Raw genomic sequence first — 16,798 nt, 5'->3', positions numbered from 1 at the left:
CTCAAGTTGCAGTGTGGGAGGTTTAGGTTGGATATTAGGAAAAACTTTTCACTAGGAGGGTGGTGAAACAGTGGAATGCATTACTAGGGAGGTGGTGGAATCTACTTCCTTAGATATTTTTAAGGTCAGGCTTGACAAAGCCCTGGCTGGGATGATTTAGTTGGGGATTGGTCCTGCTTTGAGCAGGGGGTTGGACTAGATGACCTCCTGAGGTCCCTTCCAACCCTGATCTTCTATGATTCTATGACTCTATGAATGTCTACGCTTGGGGATGGGATCTTAGGTGTGACTGAAATGCTCCCCTTTCTGGGGGAATAGACACAAGTGACAGTGAGTGAATGGACAAGGAGGACTTAGAGGAGGCAGCAATACTTCAGATTGTGCGGAAAATACACAGGAAAAGTAAAGAAAGGCCCAGCAGCTCAATGGGACAAAGTCCGGAACAGCAAGCAGTCAAGATAAAGCTGACACCAAACCCAAACATAGTAGATTAACTTTCACTGGGTACAAGTTGGTTGAATAGTTCCCTTTAGGACTCTGGTCGAGCTGAATGTGCCTGGATTGGAGCTCCTTTTAGAAAGCCGCCCTGGGTGAATTGAGAGGGGGTAGTATTCTTTGATACACACCTAGGGATTGGCACAGGTCCCTTCTTGTTGTTGTTTTTGACAGGTGGACAGCGAAGGAAATAAAATGCCGTAGAACAGGCATGAACAGATGTGATGATACATATAGGGCACACTGGGGAGGGCTCTTCCCACCTCTGCTACTGCCTGGCTGCGTGGCCCAGGGCAAGTCACTTCACAGTCAGCAGCAGCATTTGAGTTATTTGTGTTGCAGTAGTTCTTAGAGGCCCCAGCCCTTCTGCTAGGTGCTGTAGAAATCAACACAAAAGCAATCTGTGCCCCAAAGACCTTACAATGTAAGTATGAGACAACAGGTAATGCAGCCAACAGAGGAGAACCCAAGGTATAAGTATCAGGGGGGAGCCGTGTTAGTCTGTATCCACAAAAACAATAAGGAGTCTGGTGGCACCTTAAAGACTAACAGATTTAAGGTATCAGTGAGACAATTATGATAAATGTGATTAACCATAGTCAGGGCTCTCCATCTGCTTAACCACTGTTCATTTAATTATTTTAGGCATCATGGCAGAAGCGAGTTTTAAGGAAGGAGTCGCTGATCCGTGCCTCAGTTTCCCCGTCTCTAAAAAGGGGATAATTATCTTGACCTTCTTTCCTGAGGCCTCAGAAGAGTTTGCGATCTGTGTAGCATAATAATCACCACAGAGAGGAAAAGCAACGCACCAGTGAAGCAGGGGGATCAGGCACCAGATGGAGGGAAGGAGAGAGGCAGACGACAGAGAGGTGGTGAGCCGCAAAGCAGCGCCCAGATCTTTCCCCTGCAGGGTTAACAACAGTCTCCTCTCGCCTCCTCTGCTCGTTTCCCTCCCTGCCTGCTGCCATTGGCTGCCTCTGTAGGTTTAAGCTAAGAAGCCCCGTAATTAGGACCCCAGCTGACACAGGGCCAGGTTCCTGGGCAGGCAGATTTTAAAAAAAGAAGAAAATCCCTGGTGGAGCCTGGGTGTTTTCCTTTCGCTTTGCTGCGCAACCTTCCCAGCCATTCCCCCTCTGCCTGCGGCTCTTTGAAGCAGGTGGAGAAGGGGGTGACCAGCCATCCCAATGTTATGGGGCTGTCCCAATATTAGGGGCGTTGTCTTGTATAAAGCCACTATCCTCCCCTCCCTGGGAAAAAAAAGTGTCCCGATTTTTTCACCCTTGTTTTCTGGTCACCCCTCGCTGGGGCGCGACAGGAAAAGGGCAGGAATACAAACCTCTTTGCGTCTGGGCGAAGCAGATCTGGGCTCCGGCGCTGGAAGGAGGGGACCCCCAGGAAGCGACAGGTATGTGATCTCTTGGGGTGCTGTGATTCCCGGCAGGCAGGTCCTTTAGGGGTGGCATGCTCAGTGGTGCTGGAACAATTTATATAGTGGGGGGGCTGAGAGCCACTGAACCAAACTGTAAACCCTGCATATGATGGAAACCGCTTCAAGCCAGGGGGTGCAGGAGCACCCCCCAGTTCTGGCACCTATGGGCATGCTGCGCCAAGCTCCGGGAGCTGGGCTGGCATATGGGGCAAAGAACAGAAGGCAATATCCTAGAGTGGGGGAGATCTCTACACTCCCTGCCTGGGAAGTTACTGCAGTGTGATGGCAGGAGAAGGGGGAAAGAACTGGGGAGGGGAGTTCCCCCTGTGAAAATCGTGTCAGGGTGTAGAATAGAGGCACCCCCTCGCTCTTGGGGAAGCTGAGGGAATTCCCACAGAACAAGCCTCAGGAATCCTATATGGAAGAGGGGACTCCCCTTCCCATAAAACAGGAACTGGGTGGCTCAGCTGCTTAGTTGGGGGAGACCGAACTTTTTCACTTCCAGCTGACCCGTCTGCCTGTTTCTGAGTGGGACAGGAAAACCCACTGCGATTGGCACGAATTGTCCCCCCTTGCCAGCAGGCAGGCCGAGCGCTGAATGGGCAGGGGTGGACAAAACACCGCCCTCCCTACTCCCCAAGAGGTGGTGAGACAACAGGGGCCAGATATTCAATAGAGCTCAGTGCCCATGATGGGGGCCAGGGCTGTGTATTTACAAAGAGCCCAGCTCCTATGTAGGGGCTACTCGATTTTCAAAAGAGCCCAGCATGTTGGGCAAATCTGGCTGTAATTGTCACAGCCGGGAGAGGCCGTCACTGGGTGCTGAGTGCTTAAAATGGGCACCTAAATGAAGGGGGGAGCTAAGTGGGAAGGAAAATCTAGCCGTGTGTGTGAGAGAGACAGCGCTGGGTGGGAAAAGGCCATTCTGTCTTGCAGGGATTTTGATATTCTGAACATTTGCTTTCATTCTGAATGAAAACAAAGAAATTTGAAATATTCCACCAAAGGGAAGGTAGCCCTGGCTCAGGTCTACCGGGTGGGCTGTCTTGGAGCCCTGGGGTCCTTCTTCCAATCCTGACCACCAAGTGGAATGCAGATCTTGAAAGATCCTGACCCTAAGGCAGTCCAGCCCTGCCTAGTCACAGCTAGGGTCCCTGAGGCGGGCTGCCGAGAAAGCAGGGATGTGCCAAAACTTAGTGGAAATCGTTCCACGTCCACCGAACATTTTGATGAAACAGCAAATGTTGATTTTTTTTTATTTATTTTTTTTCCAAAAAAAGTTTCATTCAAATTTTTCTGACCAGCATCAGCCAACACCTGCTCGCACGTTACTATGAATTCAGGGCTGCCAGCCCTGGATCCTCTCACCAGCACTCAACTCAGCAGATTGCTCAGCACAGCTATGAACAAACCTCTTGTTATAATGAATCACAGTCATCTCCCCTAGAGCTTTTAGCGTAGTAGGCAGGTGACAGTAAGTGGTGAAAATGGAGCATAGATCTATATATTCAAAAGTGGCCTGGGATTTTGGGTACCCACCTTGAGACCCCGACGGCCTGATTCACAGAGTGCTGAGTAGCTGCAACTCCTGCTGACATTGGGGGTGCTCAGCACTTCAGCAAATCAGACCCCAGGTGCCTCAAGTTGGGCACCCCAAAATGCATGGACATGTTTGAAAATGTGGGCTGTAGTGAGTTTGCAGTACACAGTACGTAAGCTCCTTCATTTTCAGTTTAAACCAATTTTTACCAAAAAAATTCTGGGTTTTACAAAAAGTATTATTCACCTTTTACTGATTTTCACTCTGTTTTTGTATCATTCAAATATTGTAAAAAATAACTTGTTTTATTAGGACAATACCGTACATGGCATGAAATATATGTGTTATGATAATACGTTAGTCCAGGGATTCTCAAACTGGGGGTTGGGACCCCTCGGGGGGGGGCGCAAGATTATTACATGGGGGGGGTCGCAAACTGACAGCCTCCACCCCAAACCCTGCTTTTCCTCCAGCATTTATAATGGTGTTAAATATATAAAAATGTGTTTTTAATTTATAAGGGGGTGGGTCGCACTCAGAGGCTTGCTATGTGAAAGGGGTCACCAGTACAAAAGTTTGAGAACCACTGCATTAGTCTGTGTGTACATGCAAAGCTGCCTGTTGAAGTAAGGTTATGCATTAGTCTAGAAGATACACACAGTAAATAAACAGGCACGCACGCAAGCTCTGAAGTGCGTGTGCATCTGAACGTACTGACGAATCTCACGCCCACCACGTACACATTTGAAGCTGTTCGCAGATAACGGTTTCAAGAGCTGCCATGCACTAAAATGGGAAGAAAACGAAAATCTGTCTCTGAATACATTTCAGAACACAAGGAAGTATTCAAAAGTTTTTAAAAAACAGGAGAAAAGGATGAAGTTGAGGGTATGCGTTGCAAACGGTGTAGCCCAATTATTAAATGTAAATATTTATAGGCTACTAGTTCTAAGTGTACAACAGTAAACTGTTTATTCAAACGAAAAGTTTTATTTGGGGATTAGAGAGCTATTGTTTTCTTAAACTCGGAGGTGGTGTTGTGTTTTGAGTTCTGTTTTCGTTCTGCAGCAAACCACGTTGATGAATGGAATTCAAAACATGAATCTACTGAATACTTTGCCCCCCGTCTTTCCGTCCACCAAAATAAACCCCAATATTTACCCAGAAAAAATTATTAATAGTTTTTTGCACTGATTTTCACCTATTTTTGTTCTTGTGATAATAAACATTGATACATTCCCCGGAAAAATTAAATAACAAAAACTGAAATGGAAGGGCCCTTAGATTATGGTGTGCACAGAAAGAGAGTGATGAAAGATGAAGGTAAATCCTTATTGTTTTAGTCTTAAACTGCATTTGGACCCAAGGAAGGAGTAAGTTACACTGAGCATGAGTTGAAAGTTAACGTTCCGGTCTTGGCATAAGAGAGATGGAAGGTAGCATGCGTGGCCCATGGAGAGCTAATGTAGGAAAGCAAGATACTATTTCACATTCTTGTAGTGCCTTTCATCTGAGGATCTCAAAGTGCTTCACAAAGGTTCATGTCACTACTGTTGTGCCCATTTTACAGCTAGGGAAACAAACTCCAAAAGGGGAAGTGACGTTCCCAGGGTCACACAGCAGGTCAGAGCCAGGAACAGACCTTAGGAGGCCGGCCTCACCATTTTGGGTTCCAAGCCCTATGGGCAAATTCAGACCTGGTGTAAGCAGGAGAAACTCGATGGTGGAGCTGTACCTCCTCACTGCAGCTCTGATTTGGGGACGTAGCTGTTGAAAAGCCCCAGCGAGGCGTGTGTGTGGAGACAACAAGGTACTCTCCCAAGGGATCCCATGAGCCGCCCAGCACCTCAAGTTCATGGCTAGTCTAGTCTCCCCCAGATATTTGTCACTTCTGTGCAAAGGAATAAGCATGCCAGCAAAGAGAACAACCTTGCACCAGAGGGGCGAGCCGGACAAGGTCATTAAATCCTCTTTCACATAGAAAAGCGAGCGCCAAAGCCAGTGATTAATGGCGCTGCCTTCAGAGCGGGGTAGGGGACAGGACGGGAGAGAGACAAGGACATGGGGAAGGAAGGACTGAGCCAACAAATTGAGGAGGGGGAAGGAGCTGAAGAGAAACAAAGGAGATGAACCTGTGGGAGCTGCCTGGTTCCACCTAGGGAGGTGCTAGCTATTGTTATTCCCTGCTAATTGTGGGGAATTGTCCAGATGGCCAAACTGATTAGTCACATAAAACCCAAACACAGGGTAGGACTCCAGGGGCTGGATTAATCTCTAGCCTAACCCTCCCTGACGGCCTTACTCCAGTCAGGGATACCACCCTGTTATTTGTCGCTAAGCAACATTTACTGCTCTGATGGAAGGTCCCATCCTGCCAGCCCTGAAGTCTGACGTCTGTACAGTGTCAATGCCAGTTCCTCTTATGTTACCTTCACCCCTGAACTGGAGGAAGAGAAGACCTCAGCCTCCAGTCCATCCTTGGCCTCTCTGCTGAGACTGCCAGGAGGATACAACTGTGATGGAAGGCCCAGTCCCTTGGAAACTGGCGTGAAATCACCAGTTGGAATTTCAGTATGATGGCAGCCCGCACCCCAGTGAGAAGCCGCAGTAGCAGGAAGAGAACTGGGTATGGTGGCCAGGGTGCAGAGCCTAGGGAGTTTGCTATTTGGAAGGCCACAGTTGGAAATCAAGGGGAAAGGCTGTTCCTGAAACTCTACAGAATTATTAAAAACATAAGAATGGCCATACTGGGTCCGACCAAAGGTCCATCTAGCCCAGTATCCTGTCTTCTGACAGTGGCCAGTGTTGAGGCCCCAGAGGGAATGAACAGAACAGGTAATCATCAAGGGATCCATCCCATTGCCCATTCCCAACTTCTAGCAAACACAGGCTAGGGGCACCATCCCTGCCCTATTGTTATTTGTGTTTCAGTAGCACCTAAAGGACCCAATCAAGATCAAGTCCCATTGTACTAAACACTGTAAAGAAACATAGTAAGGCACAGACCCTGTCCTGCAAAGCTTATAGACAAGACAGACAAAATGTGTGAAGCATTATCACCATTTTACAGATAGGAAAACGGAAGCACAGAGGATGGCCCTGATCCTCTAGGCCAGTGTGACTCAAGACCTCGGTGGTTCAGGAGCCAAATTAGTGATCAACATTACCCAAAAGAGCCACAGGAGTGTGAATTCATGGTTTCCTTTACTAGCTATACACATACATATATATTATTCTCACAGCAAAATGACCAAGTATTCTACAATTGGTTAATAACATAGTCAAAGCATCCTGTTTGGTTAATAATTAAAATCACATATTTTAATATCGTGTGCTGCAAAGAGCCGCAGGAGACACGTTAAAGAGCCACTTGCAGCTCCCAGGCCTCAGTCTGAGTATCCCTGCTCTAGGTATTTAGGTGCCCTTAACATTTTCAAAACTGCTGCTCAGCTACTGCCTAACCCCGTAGGTGCCCAAATCCCTATAACCCCTGCTGGACAGCATCCACAAAGCCCTAATGCTGCCCTGCAGCAAACCAGTGGTTTGGACCCCTGGAAGCCCTGAAGCAGGATTCTCAAACCAGGCAAGGGAATTCCTATCTTGTTGGGGGACCTGATCCTGTAGGTGTGCACTGAACACACCTATGACCTGCTACCTGTCAGACCCCACAGTGGAAGGACTGGAGGCAGGCCACCGGTAGGACAGCACATGCAAAAGAGAGTTGGTGGCACAGGGAAACCGAAGGGCAAACAAGAGAGGTACTGAGTGTGAGCAAGAAACAGCAGAGACTGCTTCAGCTGTCCAGGCATGGGCTACCTAAGCCGCTGAGCTGGCCTAGGTGCATAACTCCAGGATGGGGTTCAAGGCTGAGGAACCCGAGTGGAAGGAGGCACCAATCTCTGGCCCAACAGCCCGGGGCATCAGGTTAGTCATTTAGGTTTCCAAATCCTTCTCCTCTCCCCAGCATTTCATTTCTGGCGACCATAGGCAGCTCCCCACTCAGCTTGTGGGCTTCTGAGGATGCCTTGCTTAGGTGCCTAATGCTGCCCAAGGGCTGCCACCGCCAAGATGCAAAAAACCCCCAAAAAGCAGCCCAAAAAAGGCCCTAGTACCACTGGTGGGCTTGGAGTCCATCCTGCTTCCCAGAGCGCTTGAGGGAGTCCCCCTACCCTATTCTCCCCATACATTGTATGGGGAGCTTGGGCACCGTGGGCTGGGACCACTAGGCAGCATGGCCCCAAGGGGCCAGGCTAGGTGTTGCAGTACTGAGCAGAAAATCTGGGCCAAAGTGGTTTGCCCAAGGTCACGTAGCAGGTCAGTGGCAGAGCCAGGAATAGCATCCAGATCTCAATCCCAGTCCAGTGAAAGGCTTCTGTCCTCTGAGGCTCATGCACCGGAGATGGAGTTCTGAAGTGCAAAGCTCTCCCTTGCTGGCATTGCAACACCAGTGTCATCACATAGTGATGCCAGCCCAGCCAGGCAGGCGTGCCATTTGGTCAACAAAATGCAGAGATTGGTCAGGCAAGTTTGTGTCTGTTCCCCCCTTTTTTCCGCAGCGGTAATTGTGGTCTCTCTGAAGGAACCACAGATCTCCCTTCCCTCCTCCAAGTTTGCAGTGAATTCTAGAGCCTGCCACTTGCTGCTGCCTTCCTGGGAGCAGGGTGCTGGGAACAAGGCAAGCAGTCCTTTTTGTTTTTTCCTCCTGGTCTTTGGCCAATCTGCTAAGTTAATTATTGACCCAGGCACCCAACAGAGAAACCTGAGCTCCCTGTGCTAATTACCTTGGAGGAGCCGGTCTGAGACCCTGAGAGGCATGTGGATGAGACTCAGAAAAAGAGCCATTCCCTCATTAAAACCAAGAATTCCCGAAAAGCTGCACCGATGGCTGGATTTAAAAGCCCCAGTGCACCCCTTGAGCTCTCCGTCCAAAGCTCGCTCTCCTAGGCACAGCTGGAGCACTCCGAATTCCAGGCTCTTCTGAATGGCGTCACAAAAGAGGGATGGGGGCGGGGAAGAGACCTACTTCACATGCCTTCTGTAAGGCTGATCCTACTCGTGGATGATATTTCTGTGCCTTAGAAAGGTGCAGGTTATCCTGGGATATGGGCGACAGGGTAGGGGAGTATGTTGCAGACACAAACATTGAAGTGCGGTGTACTTTGGAGTGGCATCTGCATTGTGGAAGGGCATGTGTTGCAGTGGGATAGTGGAGCAGAGGGGCAGGCTGAAATGGCATTGCAGATGGGTACACGCTGGTCATCGGGCAGATGCCAAAGGGACGTTGCAGAAGGGGATAGAGAACAAGATAAGAACAGCCATGCTGGGTCATACCAATGGCCCATCTAGCCCAGTATCCTGTCGTCCAACAGTGGCCAATGCCAGGTGCCCAGAGGGAATGAACAGAACAGGCCATCGTCAAGGGATCCATCCCGTGTCGTCCACTCCCAGCCTCTAGCAGTCAGAGGCTAGGGACACCCAGAGCATGGGATTGCATCCCTGGTCACCTTGGCTAATAGCCATTGATGGACCTATCCTCCATGAACTTAGCTGATTATTTTTTGAACCCCGTTATCGTTCCGGCCTTCACAACATCCCCTGGCAACGAGTTCCACAGGTTGTTGGATAGCTTGTTGGAAACAGCCTGGGAGCACAGAGAAGTGTGCATGCTGGAGAGGGGTACGCGTTGGGAGTAGAGATGGGTCTGCCCACTGCAGAGGGGTGCACGTGGGAAACGGGCTGGGATCATGGCGGTGCTGCAGAGGTACATATCTCAGGCCACGCAACTCAAGCACGGTTCACTGGAGTTGGGAGCAGAGTGTGCTGGCTTTGAAAGTTACAGTGTGACTCCCGTCTATTAGCCAAGTCAAGGGAGTTAAGATGGACACTTTGCTGACACTGACACCAGGCATAAGTTACAGCAGCTTAGACTCCCTCTCTGACTTGGGCCTCATGAATGAACTGATTTTGGGGGGGGATCCAGGAAGTGCTAAAGGACCCCCCTCCAGCCTAAGAGGCGGGTCCACAGGCCCTGGAAATGACTTAATTACGGGGGACAACTAATGAAAGAACAGGGATAGGAGTGCGGTCAAAGGGTCAAACTAAGGGAACCAGACAGGGACACTGAGCAGAGAACCCCGGACAGCGCTCACTGCTTCTCGAAGCCGTCAAGAGAGTCAGTGGACGCCGCCCAGAGGAACTCTGCCCGGAGACGTGAACAGACGGAGGATTGGAAATAGGCCCCACAGTCACAGGAGATTCCATCGGCCAACCTCCTCACCCTGGTTTTATAGATGGCCACTTTAGCCAGGGCCAGGAGGAGGTTGACCAGGAGGTCTCGTGGCTTAGGGGGCCACGTATAGGGAGTGCATAGATGAGGGGAAAAGTGCAACCAAAATCGTAACAAAATATTTGTGAGGAGCCGGAATAGGGGCTGCAGCCTGGTGCACTCCAGGTATACGTGCGCCAGGGTTTCCCTCACGCCGCAAAAGGGGCAGGCGTCTGGGATAGGGGTGAACTGCGCCAAGTACATGCCTGTGCTCACGGGCACTGAAGCAACCGCCAACTTATATCCCCGGCGGGCCTCAGGACCAGGGTGGAATATAGGCCGGCCCACCGGGTCTCCTCACCCTCTACAGGTGGCAGGAGGTCCCGCCACTTTGTGTCAAGGCGGGATGCGAGGGTGACGATGTGATGCCGGTGAGATTTCTCACAGCAGCTCACTTTGTCTGTCCAGCTCTGGACTCTCGCCCAGTGGGGTGACTGGCTGGATGCAGCGTAGATCAAGAAATGCCTTACAACCCCCACATGCTGCAATCTGTGTCATATGGCTCGTAAATTCCTCAGCTCGTTCCCCTGGGCAGTGCTGCTGATCAGTCATAGCCCTGCAAACCCACCACCTCTGCTCTTCCTCAGCCCCAGGCTCTCTGGTTTCTCTCCGCTCAGAGCTAGGACAGGAAACCCAGCCGCGGAGTGTCGGCCTTTGGGAAGGCATCCAAGGAACTGCAGGAGCTGAACGAGCGAGCCATCACATTGACATCTCGGCTTTGTTTTGGAAACCAAAGCGCGGAAGGAAGCCAGCGGTGAAAGAGAGATGCAGGGGGGATGGGGCTGGTTTCCACAGTGTAGCCATTAGCTAGGAGAGGTGCCCGGTGTCTGCTGGGTTAGGTGGCTGCTTGGGCTGGAGGGAAGGATGATTAATAACAGGCCTGTGGGGGGCTCGCAGGGAAAAATAATCATTTTCCACTGAACTGGAATAGACAGATTAAAGCTGCTTCCTGCTGCTGCACTGAGTGACAGGATGCGAAATCATGGGATAACTATGGGAACATAGGGCTCTCACCAGCTGGGGAACTCTCCCCTACCTGGCCTATGTGCACCTCAGAGTCCATTCCAGCTGGGTACAGAAATCCAATTCTGGTTCCCTCCCACCTCAGGGGCCTCTCCCAGGGTCTGTCACGGCTCCCTTTTAATTCCTTCCAGCCATGGCTCAGCACAGAATCCAACCCTCCTCCCCCGGCTTTTCAAAGCAACATGCACCCTTTCCACAGTCATTAGTTGAGCCAGAGAGCTCCTGTTATCTCCAGCTAACTTTCCAAGGTCTCTCTGAATAATCCTTCCTTCAGCTGAAAAATTCCCTTGCCTTTCACTAAAGGCTCGAGACACGGGAGGTTCAGTGTACCCCCGCATTGCTTTGCCTGCTACTGAAATGCAGCTACCTCTGGGGTGGAATTGCTCATCCCCCCCCGCAGTAAAGATGGAAGGTTCTCTGCTTTCTTTTGATGCCATATGTATATACAGTAGGCTCCATATCAGTTCTGTAAGGTGGTAAACATACATCACTAAGCACTCATGATGCAGGTTCTCCATAGGCTCTCAAGTGTTCTGTATGGGTAAAGGCACCAGACCAATTCTGCAATGCTACCGAGCACTATATAGGTTCTGTATGGGCACAAAGAATCCAGGCACTATGTAGGTAACTATCCCATATAGACCCCAAAAAAGTTCTACTTGTGGCACCTTAGAGACTAACCCATTTATTTGAGCGTGAGCTTTCGTGAGCTACAGCTCACTTCATCGGATGCATACCGTGGAAACTGCAGCAGACTTTATATACACAGAGACCATGAAACAATACCTCCTCCCACCGATGCAGTGGGCTGTAGCTCACGAAAGCTCATGCTCAAATAAATGGGTTAGTCTCTAAGGTGCCACAAGTCCTCCTTTTCTTTTTGCGAATACAGACTAACCCGGCTGCTACTCTGAAACCTGTCAAAAGAGTTCTGGTTCCATATAGGTTTTGTATGACCAGCTGAGCCTGGCCTGGACAGAGGTACCATAACAAGACTTCAGGTCCCATCTGAAAGCCCTCCAAGCAGCACCAGCCTTCCTGGACATCCTGCCTGCCCCATTAACAGCCCTGTCCCATCTCACTTTAGCTTTGTTTCAGTTCTTGCTTCCTGCTGATGTCCCTGCCGAGCCCTACATGGCCCCAGAGAGAGACACCTCCCTGCAGTGGGACACTCGCCGGCCTCGCACCCACCTCCTCTTCGGACAGTGACTCCGGCTGCGCCCTGGAAGAGTACCTGGAGCCCGCAGCAGACGCTGCCCCAGCAGAGGTAGGCAGGAGTCCTCCTTCGGCCCAGCAGCCCCTGCTGCTTTTCCTCCGCTCAGCGTTCTGCGAGATGGTATCGGGGAGCTGAGACTTTCCCCTAGGATCTGAGCCTGGGCTACTGCACGTGCCAAACAGGCCACCTTCGCTGCACCTCCCTCAATGAAGCATGCCTCTTCGCTGTTGCGCCCACCTCCGGTCCCCACTGGGTCGCTGTTGTCAGTGCATCTGGGAGCCACCATGTCACTTACCCCCAGTCTGCTCTGCCACTGCTGGCCCCCCACCCACTCATTCTACTCCCGTGCAAGCCCTACAGTGGCTCACGCCCAGTGGCAGCCAAGAGGGGAGAGGGCTGCAACCGGTCCCGCTTAAACCTCCCATTCCATCACAGGGTCGCTCGCTTGGCTTCCCGGCATCCACGCAGCGCCGAGGACAGAGCAGGGCTAGTGTTGTTAGCGGGGTGCAGTCTCGCTGGGCTTCCTTAGGGGCTTGTGTCAGTGGGCGCCTGCAAATACAAGGGAGGGGAACAGTGCTGATGGGGACTGTGCGACTGCTCTCCGACGGCCCTGCCAACGCGTTTATTTCAGGCCCGGGTTTCTCCGGCAAGCAGGCTGCTAACATGAAAGAAACAAAACTTCCAGGCACATCCTGAGACAATCCAACTCCCTTTATTTGGGACCTAGCTCAGGTCCACAGCATGCCCAGATCTGCATTCTCCTTTTGCCTGTGAGAGATTAACCCAGCAATGGAATTTAATAGCCGTGCTGACACTTAAAACAGGCCAAAGAATGAACCTGGGGTTTGCTTAGGAGCAAGAGTCCCATGCTGCTTTGCAGTTAAGCTCATTTTAAGCAGGGGTTTTACTAAGCAATAACTTTAGACCAGTGGCTCTCAACCTGCCCAGACTACTGTACCCTTTTCAGGAGTCTGATTTGTCTTGCGAACCCCTGAGTTTCACCTCATTTAAAAACTACTTGCTTACAAAACCAGACATAAACATACAAAGGTGTCTAAATACACTTGTACTGAACCATTGCTGACACTCTCATTTTTACCATATAATTCTTACATAAATCAATGGGAATGTAAATATTGGACTGACATTTCAGGGTATAGTACATAGAGCAGCATAAACAAATCACTGTCTGAACTTTTAGTCTGTATTGATTTTGCTAGTGCTTTTTTATGTAGCCTGTTGTAAAACTAGGCAAATATCTAGATGAATTGATGTCCCCCCTGAAAGACCTGTGCCTACCCTGGGTTAAGAACCATTGTTTTAGAAAACAGCTGCAGCCGATAGTGTAGTGACAGTAACCACAAAATGTCTTCAGGTGGTATAACACGACATTACTACCAAAAAAAGAACAAACAATCTCTAATCAGATCTTGTTGAGGCAGCTGGAAAGGTACAAGGGGACAGGGAACTTAGAAAAGAATCTAAGGAGATGTGTACACCAAAAGAGGGAAATAGATATGGATTGGAATGATAAACAATAAGAGATAAGGGTATAATTAGCCTAAGAAATCACAGGGGAAGTAAGACCATCTGCAGAGTGGACACAGGTTGTCAGCGACCGTCTGCCTCTCTGAGTTTGTGCTGTCTTTACTAACTGTTAAATCAATGTATCCACTCAAAGCTGATCTATTCGAGGCTTGTTGTTATTGAGCTAATCCAGACTCGAGAGAGCTCCTCTCACTAAACGGATCATCACCGTTAACATTTGCATCAATTATTGGTGATCGATTATTGACCAATTATTAATCCTTGATTTGTCATTATTAATACCCTGGAAATCTTTTCACGTCTCTCCTGTGTGAATTCCCCAGGTATCTTCGTGCTTCGACTCTCCCTCAGCGGACACGGTGCCTGCTGCCATCAGGAGCCAGCTCCGCATCAAATCTCTCCTTCGGCAGCTGCCCCCGCAGGACTGCAATGTAAGATGGGCAGTGCCTTTCCCATGGGGATTCTGTATGCTGGCTATGGTTCATGCATCCATCACTCCACAGCATGAGCCAAGCTCGCTCTTCCCCACCCCACAGGCTTTGCCACCCTCTGCTACTCCAGCCTTAGCTCCCTCTCCCATATCATCCTGTGCACCTCAATCCTGTCCTGGAGGAACCAGTCCTCCCACTCCAAAGACAGCTTTGATGCTTCTCAATCCTGCTTTGCAGTCTCTCTCCCCCGTCCGTCCCCCCCCCAGTATTCCAGTTCTGGGATCCCCCATGTTCTGCTCTGCCAATGCCTCTTATCCCTGGCCTGCTGCTGCCCCTGCTATTCACAGCCCTTGTTGAGAGTTCAATCCTTGAGGGGGCCATTTAGGGATCTGGGGCAAAAATTGGGGATTGGTCCTGCTTTGAGCAGGGGGTTGGACTAGATGACCTCCTGAGGTCCCTTCCAACCCTGATAGTCTGTGATTCTCTTGAGTAGAAGCCAGTGATGCCAAATTCTGCACTGGCTCTGCAATGTAGACATGTGCCCATCGCGGCCAAAGCTGTGACCACTCCAACCAGTGCTGGTTCGAGGGGCAGGGGAGCAGGGCCTCATGCTGGCCCCCAACTGCTGCTCCATTCAGCTTAGTTCCTCCAGTCCTGATTGGCCAGCCAGCCTTTTAGGTTTTTTAAAATTATTATTTTTTGCTCGGCCACTTGGGCTCCCAACTCCATCCAAACTCCTGGCACTTGTACCTATGCTCCAATGCGATGCCCATCACCACAGCATCCAAGCACTTCTTCCACATTGGAGCACTGGGTTGCAGGGGTGAAACCCCCAATGTTCCTGCTGCTGTGATGCTATCTTCTGGTTCCTTTCCAGGACAGGTACTGCCCCGGCCTTGGGGGGGAGGACAGGAGGCGACTGCAAGCATTCAGCGCCCGTCGCAGGCAGGAGTCACTGGGGCAGGGATTTGCGTGCCTTGTGCCCTCTGCCCGCCTTTGTGAAAAGGTAAGACGTTGCCATGCCCATTCCAACCTCCTTTGTTTCCAGGACATGCGAGGCTGCAGCCTGGGGCCCATCAGCACCTGCAGCTATGCCCCTTTCACTGGCCAGCTCACAGGTCCCGGGACAATTCTCGGGGCTGATGATATCCATTTGCCTTGCAGTGCGGCAGGAGGTTGAACACAGGGGACCTGGGGGTTTTTGCATCCAGGCTGGGAGACCGGTCCTGCTGGCATCCCTCCTGCTTTGTCTGCCACTCCTGCCACCAGCCTCTGGTTGACCTGATCTACTTCCACCAGGAGGGGAAGATCTTCTGCGGCCGACACCACGCGGAGTTCTTCCGGCCACGCTGCGCCGCATGCGATCAGGTAGGCACACAAGTGACTGCGCAGGCACCGGGGGCCGTGTCCCACTTTGAAGGCAGCGGAACTGCTATGCCACGCTAGGCCTCGGCTCCGTTTAGTCCGGTATCCCTGCCATATGGCACCAGCCCATTGGTCCCTCTACTCCTGCGTCCTGCTCCAGCCAATGATGCTCAGAGGAAGCTGAAGATGCCCAGTTGTACAATGCTGTCCATGGGGTGTACAGAGGCAGCGGCGGGTTCCTTCCTGACCCTGGCAACAACCCGTTCATGCCCTGAAGCATGAAGTTTGATCATCCCCATCTTAGCATCAGAAATAAGCTCAAATCCCCCAAAATTTGCAGGAGGAGGGGTTCCAACCCAGATCCAAATGCTACCAGCTTGGGGGCTCCGTCTCCACCTTTGGCGTCCGGCTGAGGTCTCCCTTGTGCCTTCTCTCGCCAGCTGATCTTCACAGACGAGTGCATGGAGGCCGAGGGCAGGCGCTGGCATCTGGGGCACTTCTGCTGCCTGGAGTGCGACCTGCCTCTTGGGGGGCAGAGGTACGTCATGAACGGCGGCAGACCCTGCTGCTGCAGCTGCTTCGAGAGCCTCTACGCAGAGCTCTGCCAGGCCTGCGGCGAGCTCATCGGTAGGTAGCAGGCAAACCGGGCACGGCTCTGAGCTGGCCAGTCGCACCAGGCGTCGGAGGGGGGACAGAGTAGGCTGAAGGGTTCTGCGGGGGGCTTGGAGCAGCCAGCGTTCCCGGGCGGAGGGATTAGAATGAATGGGAGGCAGTGGGCATGGGGTGGCCCAGCTGAGACCTCCCTGGGAGAGGACGGGCACCACCTTGAGGAAGAGCCTCCTACCCTTGTAACGGCTCTGTGTGGGCTGTCGCTCGTTGTGCTGTCCCTCAGGTGTGGACAGCGAGCAGGCCACTCACCAAGGCCGGCACTGGCATGCCCGGGCCTCTTGCTTCCGCTGCACCCTCTGCCAGAAACCGCTGCGAGGGCAGCCGGTCACGTCCCACCACAACCTCCTCTACTGCTCCGAGGCCTGCAGCTTGGAGAAGGCGACAGGGGCCTCCACAGCCTCGGATTCGTCCGACTCCGCCTTCGTCTCGGCTCCGTCTCCTGACTCAACGCCTGTCTCCCGGGCCAGCAGCAAGAGCGGCAGGAGCGCCCCGGGGCCAGGGAGTGCCCCTCCGGCTCCAGCAATGGGTGGCGATTCCTGTCAACGGAGGGCAGAGGCGGAGGGTACAGTCACGCGCGAGCCGCTTTCGAAAGCAGGAGGGGGGGGGGCGGAAATTGGGGGCAAGGAGAACGTTGGTCCTGCACGGCCAGGACAGGGAATTTTCCCTAAGCAGCAAGAGGCAGGGCATGTCCTCCTGCTAGCATGTAGTGTCCAGGCTGGCTCGAGCGTAGGACCATTCTGCTCTTGCCCACACCAGT

General features: G+C 51.7%; 1 protein-coding gene across 3 annotated transcripts in view; it reads left to right on the top strand.

The window, feature by feature from the left end:
- Positions 1-1,378: 1,378 nt before the first annotated feature.
- PRICKLE4 (prickle planar cell polarity protein 4) overlaps positions 1,379-16,798 on the top strand; it is a 20,789-nt gene continuing 5,369 nt past the window's right edge. The window contains exons 1-7 of one of the 3 annotated variants that reach the window (XM_048826417.2): positions 1,379-1,900; positions 11,911-12,079; positions 13,900-14,007; positions 14,885-15,013; positions 15,172-15,375; positions 15,813-15,999; positions 16,265-16,603. In XM_048826417.2, coding sequence (XP_048682374.2) covers positions 1,680-1,900; positions 11,911-12,079; positions 13,900-14,007; positions 14,885-15,013; positions 15,172-15,375; positions 15,813-15,999; positions 16,265-16,603 — 1,357 coding nt within the window. In that variant the 5' untranslated portion in view covers positions 1,379-1,679. Of the gene's footprint in view, positions 1,901-11,899; positions 12,080-13,899; positions 14,008-14,884; positions 15,014-15,171; positions 15,376-15,812; positions 16,000-16,264; positions 16,604-16,798 lie in introns of all 3 variants that reach the window. The other 2 variants (XM_048826419.2, XM_075122048.1) reach the window with 2 other exon arrangements.

Source organism: Caretta caretta, chromosome 21 (assembly GCF_965140235.1).
Source record: "Caretta caretta isolate rCarCar2 chromosome 21, rCarCar1.hap1, whole genome shotgun sequence".
Lineage (NCBI taxonomy): Eukaryota > Metazoa > Chordata > Testudines > Cheloniidae > Caretta > Caretta caretta.
Note: the sequence above shows the minus strand (reverse complement) of the source record. Positions and strands in the feature narration are given on the sequence as shown.